The sequence below is a fragment of the Parasteatoda tepidariorum genome, chromosome 4 (assembly GCF_982258835.1).
Source record: "Parasteatoda tepidariorum strain Cologne lab strain chromosome 4, Ptep-v5.0, whole genome shotgun sequence".
NCBI classification, from domain to species: Eukaryota; Metazoa; Arthropoda; class Arachnida; order Araneae; family Theridiidae; genus Parasteatoda; species Parasteatoda tepidariorum.
This window is the reverse complement of record NC_141758.1, coordinates 47836210-47848845: the sequence shown is the minus strand read 5'-3', so window position 1 is coordinate 47848845 and position 12636 is coordinate 47836210. Positions and strand designations below refer to the sequence as shown.

Here is a 12636-nt window from a genome sequence, read left to right as displayed (position 1 = left end):
TATGAAACTGGAATTTTTAAGAGTGTATAGGAAGTTTCATTAGGGGTGTCTTCATCCCTTTTTTTTTACACTTTTCATTAGCTTTTTCACAATAATTCATCCAAAAATAACATACGCTTAGAGACGATATGTTCTATTGTTGACGTCTTCACATACTTAAGTTAATTTAATTCAACGTCTAAAAATTCAAGTATTCACTATGAATTGCCTCTTTCTTGTATTTAAATATATCTTAGGCATCTCTTCTTATATCTTATAAAATACTGATTTTGAGGTGTACCGTTCTGGTAGTAAAATAAATAAATTCCGGATAATACCTCCTGACATAGAAGTAGTTTTATTTCAATTTCAAAATTTTGTCTAGAAATTAAGTTTATGAATTTTCTCTAATTCAATATTTTTGTTTGAAAAAAAATAGTAGTTATTCATGTAAAAGCCATTGTTATTATGTTACATATTGCTACAAATTGGTAGTAACATTTTGAAAAGGAGTTAAAAATTAATTTTATAAACATACTGATACACAGCTATGTTTTATTTAATGGCATGTAAAAGAAAGTACAAATAGCAGAAGTACAAATAAAAAGTGAATATTTTTGTGGAATATAAAATAAAGTACAAATAAGAAATAAAAATAAAAAGTGAATATATTAAATGAAAAACACTTAGTTTAAAAGTATAAATATAATATTTTGATCTACTTTAGATTTTGTTTAAATTCAAGTGGCTAATGTATTTTATTACTTATTATTATGTGTTTACAGTAATTGATAAATCGTCTAACAAAAATTAAAAAAAAAAAAAAAATACAGGATATTGTTATAATTTTGATTTTATTATTTTCACCAAAGTGAATTTTCACAGAGAAATTTTTTTCTGTCACTTTTTTATTGAATTTGGATTTTGGAGTTGTTTATTTCAGTAAAATAAAACTGCTTTTTAAACTTATCAATGGCATGAGAAATATGACTTAATATTTACTATGAAGTCAACCATTGTTTCAAAAGTTACAATAAATAGAGGAGTAAATTCTTAAAATTGTTAATAATGTCGATAAATTATTTCTATATTAAATATTTTCAATAATAAATCCTAAAAATGAAAGGCATAAAATAAATAATAATAATTGCATACTTCAGTTTTTTTCTAAGACTGTTGCTATCGTTAGCTGATGTCAAATATAATGATTTCGGTGCAATAAGAAAGGACATATTCTATCACTTTTGATACATTTTAGAAACTCTTTCTGTACCGTTTATTTTCAGAAGAAATATTTGTATTCTCTCATAAATGTTTACCATTCATATCTTTTATATATGTGTAGTGATTTGCATCAGTCTTACAAAAAAAATCGTTTTATGATGTTATTTTAAACATCTGTATAGACATTTTGTAGTAATCTATTCTAGTTATACCTGAATCTGTAAATGTAACTTGTTAAAAATTCTTTACTTTTTATAAAATTTTTAACTAAAACAAATCTGGTCTCCCTTTTATTGACTGATTTTCAAACAGTATTTAATCATCTTTTTTATCTTTACTGTCGTTTCTGATCATTTAAATAATGCTCAAAGTATTTAAAATGACCAACATCCAATTTACTGACACGATTGAAGGTACTTTTCCGTCTCATTTTAACTTATATGTACTACTTTTTCTGTATGAATGCTATGCTTCTACTTATATAGTATTTAATGTTATTTAAATAAATTGTTACAAAATTTTGTAAGAAATCCTGCTTTGAATAAACAAATTAGGATTTATTATTATGTTGTTAGTCATTAAAAAGTATTAAAACACACTTATAACATTAATCAAAATTGAAAACTCATATTTTAATCGTGCTATTATATTTAATAATATGTATAATAAATTAGGTAAATTGATTTCCAAATAACGAAAAGTAACATAAGAATATTAATTTTCAATTTATAAATAACTGATCAGTTATACAATTATTAACTATACCTGTTTAAGCTAAAAATATAACTTAAAAACATATAATACTACAGGTAACTATAATATTACAAATACTACAGTTACTTACATATAAGACCACAGTTTTTTAAACAAAACAAGTTAGGTACTGATTATAGTTATTTAAAAACGTTTATTTAAATTAAACTATGAATTAAAAGCATATATACTAAAGGACCAACCGTGCTAGTTTTAAAATAATATAAAACAGTAACTGATTAAACTGTAAGAAATTCCAGATCAAATTACGGAATAAAGTACCAGCACTTTGGGTGAATTATCCGTAAAGTTCATTTCAATGTAAAATCCATTTTTACCGTTAAGTATTATACCGTAATTCTTATAGTAACATTCATTTAATTAGAGTGATTCAGTGATTTAACGCTGATTATTACTGTAATTGCGGTATATCAGATTTTTTTCATTTTTAATATAAATTAAAACAGAATCATCAAATAAGTTAAAGAAAAAAAAACAAATTTTCAATAAATTGAGAAAAAATGTGTTGAATAATATCAAATTAAATCAAATATTAAATTTGTAAGTATAATGCATTAAGTAGAAAAAATTTTATAGTAAATATGAATACTATTTCTGTTCTTCCTAAACTTGTTTGTTATATAGATATACATATATATAAAAAAATAAGACTTAGACAGGGGGGGGGAATCTTCGGCGCCACTATGGTTACAATCGACAAGAGGGCGCCGCAACCAGAATAGAGAAAACACATGAGGATGAAGAGCAATTTAGGATGATACGGATAAAACCGACTGTGAAATATCTGTTTTTGATAGTTGGTAAGTAATATAAGATTGTATCACTGTAAAAACATTTATAAATGTTTTTCAGCTTAACATTATTAAAAAAGAACGAGAAAACGATTTAGTATGTAGTTTAAGAAATATTCTCGAAAATTATAATTCCCCCCCCCCCCAACTGAATCGATAAGCAGTGTTATTTATTGCGTTTTTTGCAGTTGTCACGTTAGTTTTAAAAAACTAGTCAGTTTAAAATAAAATTTAAACGGTATATAATGAAAATTGTGGGAAAAGTTAGCTTAAAATAAGTGTGAAATTTAAATATTTGTAAACTTGTGATACAATACAAACTAAACTTATGTTTAATATTATGGATTTTATACGATAAAACAAAGTGGTTTATTATTATTTTATCACATTTTCAACGATTTAATCTGCTATAAAGATAATTAGTACTAAATAGAACTAATAATAAAACTTACATAATAACTGAATAAGATAATAAAACTAATTGAAAATTAAAAAATTAAATGTTTATTGAATCTTTTATAAGCTTAAATGTTGAAAGCTGATTTGGTTTCTTTTTATACTTTCCAGCTTTGTAGAAAGTTTTTATTCATGTACATTAATAGTTTTATTTATATTTATTACATATTAAAAAAAACTAAAAAAAAAAATTATAGTTTAGTGGTTTAGTTAATGAATCATAATTCACCATTCCAAAACATTTTAGGAGATATAGGAAAGGTTAACATGTTTGAGGAAAAGTTGTGATTAATTTCAAGTAGTCAAACAGTTTAATTAGGCCTGTCAAAGGTTTGGACTACGAAGTATTATTTTTTGCATATTTCGCAGTATCTTTGGATTTTTTCGCATGAATCAAAATATCTCTGTTAATTTCAAAAAAACTTTAACATACAAATAATTTTATTAAAAACTATTTTTTATAATTATCTGTTACTTATTTGCAATTTGCTTGATATTGATAGAAGAAATTTGAATTTTGAGATGAACGAATTTTCACATTATTTTTTGACAATTTAATTTTAACCCTTTGTATGACATTTTTCTAGTAATATTAAGTTATAATATTCTTTATGATTGAGATAGAATATAAAAAAATTTCCTTTAGCCTATTACCTAAACATTATTTAATTAAGAAAATTTTTTTTGGTAGGAAGATGAATGGTATTTTCAAAATTTCAGTTACTGAAAGAATTAGCCATAAACTTTTGCTCTTATTAGAGATCAAAATTTTAAATTCTGTGTTTATAATTTTAAACAAATTCGATAAAAATGATCGAATTAATAAATGCACAATGCACAAGAGACAATAGCTCCTGAGTGTTGATTTCTATTCTTGACCCCACGTATCCTTTACTGTTACCCACATTTATGTTAGTAAAATCCATTATTGGTATTTCTTTTGTTGCATTTTCTAAAGTTTTCAGCAGCTGGCCGCCCAAATTATAAGCGAGAAAATAACTCCAAATCGACATTTATAAACTAATGTAGCTGAGTTGGTGGGAAGTATACTTCCCATGATCTTATAAAGGGTTAAACGAAAAAAATCTAATCCTTCTATTATATTTTTTCTAAAATCCGCAGAAAAAATTGTAAGAAATAAAATAGGATTTTTTATTTATTTTTAGCACCTCAGAAATCATTTCACCGCTGTAGTATTTATCATATTACACAATATAGTGTAGGGGAGAGTGGGGTCAATTGTAACAGGGTACGATTGTAACAGAGCAAACATTTCGAGTGTCGGGTTCTAGATTTGGTTCCTAGGTAGCGCACAAAGTGTATTTAATAAATCTACGTGTACACTCCTGCTGGCAACCATTTTTATGTACTTTTGAAAGAGTTACATCACAAAAGATATTTTTACGCTACGTAAGTACTTCTTTTGGTATTAGAATATTATATTCTAACAAAGTAATTTTGCTTAAACAAATAAAAATTATTAACCGAATATGTAAGTGGACACCTTAATTAACATTTCAATGAAAAAAATTAGTTTTGCTCATTAACTAGCATTGTTTTTAACAAATGAAGCTGAAATGGCGTCTTGGGGACGATTGTAACAATAAGTAAAGGGACGATTGTAATAGCTGAAAATAAATAATTTTATGTTTACAAGCCATTACTTAGTTCTTTAAGAGCCACCAATAGTTTCCAATATCATTTATATTATGCTGCATGTGCATTATTTTATTTGTCACCTTTCACAGCATAAATTAAACTTTCTAACCCCTTAAAGTTAAAAGTTTAACCCTTTAGGTCTCTGCTCATTATTATTTTCACTCCTAAAATATCACTACTATTTTGATCAATAAAAAAAATATACCACAGCTATGATAATATGTATAATAAACTATGTTTTAGTTGAATTTATGAACTGTTACAATTGACCCCGTGGGGACAATTGTAACAAGTGCACGACTGTCAAAAATTGTTAATAACTAATATAATAACATTTAAAATAAGGTATTTTTTTTTATAGTAGAGGATAGTCTACTTTACTTGTTTGTTAATTAATACTAATAATATATTGGATTTTTTGTAAGTTAGAAATAGTTAAGTAAAAAATGTCACAGTTGACCCCACTCTCCCCTATTAAACATCTCTTATACTTTACAATTTAGAATGCTTTCGATCATTAAATAATAAAGAAAATTATTTTGGAGAAATATTTTTTTCACTTGCATTGCTTTATTCTAAGAGTAGATGAACTTCCTGGATTGGCAAGAACACACTACTCTACAATAATGGAAGATAGACTTTTAGTTTTTTAATGTTTTCTTTAATTTCTCAAGAAATACTTAAAGGATTATTTTATAGCGTTTGAGATGCTTAGCGCGTGCAGTTTTTCATATTTAGCAATAAGATTAAATACTTTCAGAGGTTTTGGAGACCAACAATAAATTATGAAAGAAAACAAATATTTTTGAATACCCCATGCCAGAAAATCAAGAAATAAGCTTGTAATTCGCATTGATCACTTTAATTGTTATTTTTAATAATTACATGAAATATCATAAACCTAGAGTAAATATTAATGAAAATATGGTCATTTTATATAAAAACTAATTTTTTTGTCTTTTGTTTTTTCATTATATCTTTATAAATACTCAATAAAATAAAACCAAATTTCCGGAGCAGTTTAAAATTAATTAAATTTTTTTTTATTTAAAATTAAAAAAAAATCGTTAAAAACTGCGCAAGATATAAGTAATTAAGGTAGTTCTTTTATACTGCGCATGCGCAGAAAAAGAAAGAAAAATTTTTTTTCTTTATAATTTTGTAGTGAATAGTATTGAAAAAGGTTTGATTTGAATGTTTAAAAAATTGATAAGTGTCAAGCAATTTTTAAGCTGTTTTGTACTTTTCACGAGAAATGTAAAAACAGCCAGGGGCTTTCCGCAAATCTTATTTTGTATAAGACAAAATTTAATAAAAAAGGATAATAATACCTTACAATAATCATCCGGAAACTAAACTTTTATGGTATCGAGAAAGAAAACATTAAAAAAAGCATACTTTTATGGGAGATGACCCTCCTCATTCTCGGTCTCACTTTTAATAAATCTTTTTCAATAGTGCGAAATGAAATTTTTGGAACACCCCCTATCGTTTAGAGCTTTCTTTTTATTGTACAAAAATTACTTAAATATTGCTTGAAACTCTTTAAATTTTTAAACTATTCAAATCAAACTTTTTCATTAGTTGTCAAATTGTATTCACTACAAAATAAAAGAACAATGCAAAATAAAAGAACTACTTCAAATACTCATATCTTGCTTTTAGTTTTTAAAAATTTTCTTTAAAAATTTTTAATTAATAATTTTATAATTAATTTTAAATCGAACAAAATTTTTTGTTTAATTCCATCAAATATTTTTAAAATTATAGAGCAAAAAAAAAGCTTTTAAAACGTTTTTAGCTGTTTTAAAAGTCTAACAATTATTTGCCATTTTTAACAATCGCGATAAAATATTTTTAATTTTTTTAAGTTAAAATATATTAACTTAAAAAACGACATATAAAATTAATCCAAGTTTACTTCGATTACGCATAGTTATTTCAGCATTGTTAATTCTCAAGAAAATTTTTGACAAGTTAACTGTATGATGAGTTATAAACTATTTGTGTTTTGCGCAGCCAATTTAAACAGTAATAGTATCAATATATAAAAACAAAGAGAGAAACTAAAAACAGTTCGAACCAAAAGCCTAACCACTTAGTTTATTAGGAAAGTAAAGTCCCGATTTCACTGAGAAGCCCATTTATGTCGAGTGATTGGGATTCATTGGAACAATCACTTGTCAACACATTATCCGGAAAATGAAGTGAGGCATTTTCATCATTCCGAGCTCAATTGATTTGGATTGTCACCAGTGATTTGGATTGAACCGGATTGTCACCAATTTGTCCTTCGAAACTCTACAAAGTCTGAAGTGATTGCCATGATTAGATTAAGACGATCATGATCTTTGAATAATGATTGCTCGCTGGATCGCCAAGTCTGGTGACATTTTTCAAAAGCCATGATGAAGTGAGTGATGAAGCCGGAAAGCCATCAACAACCATTAGCAGCTTAACTGAACCTTGATGATCATTTAGATAATGGTGATGATCTGGATGTTTCTTTTAATTCGGACACACCTAGCGTCAACATGTGCTATTCTTAATATTAAACAAGTAAGGAAATCCATCGCATAGACTCCAAATTATTATTGTTTTGTACTTCAAAATAAGATTCTTTTTTAGGTTTCCTTTTAATTTTTCTAACAGAAGACGCTTTTTGTAAGCCAAAAGGGGGAGGAAGAGGCGGTGGGAGTAGAGGAGGCAGTAGTAGAAGAAGAAGTTTTATCTTCGGGAAAAGTATGTAAGTAAACTGTAACTGCAATTTCTAAGTTAGATTTCTTACCGACGAGATGAATTTACTTGAAAACTAAAATGGCATATATATATATATATATATATATATATATATATATATATATATATATATATATATATATATATATATATATATATATATATATATATATATATATATATATATATATATATATATATATATATATATATGTATATATATATATATATATATATATATATATATATATATATATTATATATATATATATATATATATATATATATATATATATATATATATATATATATATATATATATATATATATATATATATATATATATATATATATATATATATATATATATATATATATATATATATATATATATATATATATATATATATATATATATATATATATATATATATATATATATATATATGGGTCATTCTCACAAAAACAGTCATTTTCATGTCCCCAGTATATTTTATGTTTGCTTTACAGCTTACGAAAAAAAAAAATTCAGGGAAAGTGTCCTTCAGAATGCAAGCTAACAAAAAAGTAAAAATAAAATTATCAATTTTTATTTTTTATTTATTTTAGGTAATTAAAATATACCAATATGTCATTCCCTCACTTGTCCCCACTGCTGATTTAAAAAAAGAAAAAAATTGTTTCTGAAATAAATTTTTTTTTTTTACAAATTCGTGTTTTTTATTTCAGAATACTGAAATATAGAATTCAGAAAATCAATTTTAAATTTAATTTCTGATAAAAATATTAACACAGCACTATTTTAAACTTTGTCCCCAGTGTTTCGCGTCATTCCCTCACAACAATGTTCTTTTCACCTGCAATCTTCTTAGAATAAAAAACAATTTTAATAAAAACTTCAGAAGTTAACAACTGGCATCATAGAACAAAATTGCAGTATGTTTCCATCTTCAACTTAAAGAAGCTTTGCTGTGGAATAAATTTGAATGAATCAAACCAGGTAAAATTTTTTACATTTGTCATTCCCTCATGTCATTTTTTAGAGTAAAATAAAATACAACTTCATCGAGAAAGTGGATAATTATATGTTGCTTTCTTGTATGAATATAATTGTATGTGATTGACTTTAGAAATTAATTAGGCCTAAGTGTTATTTTTAAATTTTATTGAATTCGTCATTCCCTCACCAGTGTATAAAGTGAGGGAATGACGCTGAAGTGAGGGAATGATTCAAGATGAGTATATTATTAAATTTTTTTTTTGTTCAATCGTGCCATCCAATTTTATTTCCCAAACCTGTAAAAACTATTAAAGATATAAGACTAAATTATAATAAATATCAGATATACTTAGTATGTTATCATTTTCAAACTTTAGGTAGATGTAACTTAGATAAAAACATGTATTAAAATTAAATATCATTCCCTCACCATTTGTGTCATTCCCTCACTTTTTAAATAGTGAAAATAATTAATTTACTTATTAATTAATTTGAAAATAAATTAAAAAATTAATAAATTAATTTATTAAATTAATTAATTTATTTATTAAATTAATTAATTAATTATTATTAATTAATTAATTCTAAATTAATTATTTAAATTTTAAGTATAATTTATAGGATATATACTTTCTTTATAATGCCATTACATATTTCTATTAATATAAAAAGTTTCAGAGCTTTTTATTCACTTTACTTTTTTGGGATTTTATGAACTGAAAAATGACAGTTTTCGTGAGAATGACCCATATATGCATTAAAATATCTTCGGATCGTTGGATATCAGAGTCACAGTTATTTAGTCCTTCATCAAAATTTGATAAGAGTAATTAGAGAATTTGAGAATCAGAAATGTCAGTTTTTACATCTGTTTTCTAAGAACTCGTTTATTCTCAGGTGTGGAATATCAATTCTAAGTTCTCTTTTATATTCACTTTACTGAATAACTTTTTACGACTCCTCTAGGGCGATGAGGCTCAGGATTTATTGGAACATAGACGGGTAAAGTGCAGGTGTTTGTGCACTGTTATAATCTTCATTCCAAAATTACGGTGAAATAACCGGTAACAGTATGTCCATCCATTTAAAAATAATGTTTAATGTCAGAAATTTTTCTTTATCTTTGCGGTTTGAAACCGTTTACAACTAATAATGTTAAAAAACCGTAAATGCAAAATTATACGGCTTTCTAACCATCTACAAACAGTAAAAATAAAACTAAACTGGGCAGTGGAGCTAGGTTATGTTAGGTGATTTATCACTGGAGCTAAATTGTAGTTGACTTGTGTATTGTCAAATTAACCACGGAATGTGTCCTAAATAGTTTATCTGGTGATATCATTTGTCATGAAAAATGAGAAATACTAAAACTTTTTGTTAAGCAGCTCCAAGGTGCTATACTGCTTTTTGTTAATCATGCGGGAATCAAAAATGTATATTCCGTAAGTCCTAGTTCACCAATTGAAGAGTGCAATGCACCGGAAACTCTTCATGTGTTGAAGGAATGGTTGAAATCTTTTGATGTCAACGCAGGGACTCGTACCCCAGTTCAGTGGGAGGTGAGAATGACAAATTAGCCTTCTCGACTTTAGTATGTAATACCCAGCTGAAAGGAGCTAAGTAGTTTCATACGCTGTTTACTACATACTTACATATAAGAATATATAAAAAATATTAGGCATCCGCTGCTTTGTTAGGCATTCTGTGATAAAAATAAAAATATTCGTAATCCTTGTCATATGACTTAGCTTTCAGCTTTCGAAAAACCTGAGCTCGATTCTCATTAGCTGTGGGTCAAGTTGCAGAGGATTATATTCTGGTTTAACCGTATTAAGTGAGGAAGACAATAAGAGATTTTTTTCACAGTTGACAGTTTGAATATCATCTTTTTATGATTACTTAACTATTTTGGTTGAATATGGTAAAGTAACAATTAAATAAAATTTTATTTCACCAATTTTACGAGAAATTTCAAGCAATGAGGATCTAATATTCTAAGCAAAATATATTGCTTTATAAAGTAAGTCATTATTCAATGAAAAATTTCAATACCATGTTGTTGTTTTTTTGTTTTCAATTATAATTTGTTCTTGTTTACGATAGTAAAAACTATCTTCAGTCCCAAGCTTTTCAGCATTTTAAAATGTATGTTCCATTTATTTCAGAAAAGGAATAGGTAGAAGTTCAGTTGGAAATTACAGCTCAGGTATTTATAAAAAACTTGTAGACTTGATTTTATTTTTAAAAATTGGCTTATTTAACTAACTCAAACTATTTAACTATTATTTATTAAATTGGCTTGAAATTCGTCATGTAGTATAAACTACATTAAAGCATCATTCTTTTTCATAAAGAAAGGGATATAGAAGATAAAATTAATATCTAGATATATTAACAAACATTCAACTTAAAGCAAGCTCCTAATTTCAATCTAATTATTTTTATTTCTAAATCTTGTAAGAAATTTTTTTAAAAACGGGTAACTATAAAAATTTGCTCCCAACTTAAAGCATTTAAAATACAACAAATAAAGTATTTATCAATATTTCAATAACATATTTCTCAACGTTTTGCACATCATGCATTTTTAAATCACTTTTTTTAATAGAAATTAAGGGACTCTATTTTGAATGAAATCCTGAAGAACAGCTTTGATTTCTTTCCCAAAATTCATTAAAAAAAATATCAATTGAAATAAAAATATTTTTTTCTTTGACATCCTTTTTCTTCTTATTTAAAAAAATAATACACGTGCTAAAATAAAATACCGTGTTAAAATATAATAGTGATACGTGTTGAAATAAAATGCCTTTGAGCAAAGTATAACGAAAAAAATGCTTATTCCATTGTCCAAATGTAACGTTTTGCTTGAATTTCAACATTAGTTTGATTAGAATATTGATGTCGCTATCATGCGCTATCGGTTACTGTTGCTAATGCTGATCCAAAAACAACATTGACGCATTCGCATTTAGATCCAGAGGAGATATAGATGTAGTAATCACCCGGTCTTCGCACCAAACTCCCCAGTCGTGAAACCATGCCTGGAGTTTTTCAGCTCTGAAGCTACTGTGAAAATTACATTAGAGTGAATTTCAACATCATTAAGACACGATCGGTGAAGGTGCAGTACTTTCATTTATCAGTACTTTCATATACCCAATTTTTCATATACCAGTACTTTCATATACTCAGGCAAGGGAAATCGAACATCTGCCGAAGACGTGGTAGGCGAAGACTAAACCCATCACACCAATCGGACGTCATTTCAGCATTAGTTAGATTACTGATCATTCCTTTTATCACATTCCTTTTTAGTTTAACTGGATATGCATATAACAACACTTTTTTGAGTAGTTCTGTTAGTAGACAAACTTTTGCAATCATTTGATACATTTGATGTCTATATATTTTGTAGTAAAAATTTTAAATTTCTTTGTCTAATATTTCTAACACTTCATTATGTTACATTTTAGGAAATGCAGACAGTATTGAGTGGATTTTCATATGGGGAGGACTTGCGACTGTCGTTCTGATCCTTTTTTGTTACATTTGCATTCAAATTGATTGCGATTCCGACATAGAAAAACTGAGTGCTACCGAAGATTCTCCTTTAATACATTGATTGAAAAATTAACCTATCAAACTACGGTGTGTTTTAACATTACACTTAGTGTAGAAGTTAAGAAACTGACATTGAAAGAAATATCTTCCTTGTTTCATTATGAAAACAAGATTACATTTTTAATGTGTAACTTCCATTCGTTTAATGTATTTTAATGTGACTATGATCACAACACGGCATTAACAAACTTATGTTTCAAAAATATTTTTTAAGTGTTTTAGTTGTACAAAAAAATTATTTTTAAATTGCCGAAAACTTTAAATAGCTTCACAAAATATGGGAATGTAACTTTACTGCGTTAATTATTGTACCTTGTATTCATGTTTCTGGTAGAAAAAAAAACTGCATTTCGATGACGTAAACAAGAAGAAATTAATCAAAAATATTCC

At 26.2% G+C, this 12636-nt stretch overlaps 1 protein-coding gene across 1 annotated transcript; it reads left to right on the top strand.

The window, feature by feature from the left end:
- Positions 1-2677: 2677 nt before the first annotated feature.
- LOC139425756 (uncharacterized) lies at positions 2678-12619 on the top strand. The gene is made up of 4 exons (XM_071181700.1): positions 2678-2777; positions 7512-7629; positions 10788-10828; positions 12099-12619. Exons 1-4 carry the CDS (start codon positions 2732-2734, stop codon positions 12245-12247), a joined length of 354 nt encoding a protein of 117 aa, XP_071037801.1. The 5' UTR covers positions 2678-2731; the 3' UTR covers positions 12248-12619.
- The last annotated feature ends 17 nt before the right edge of the window (positions 12620-12636 follow it).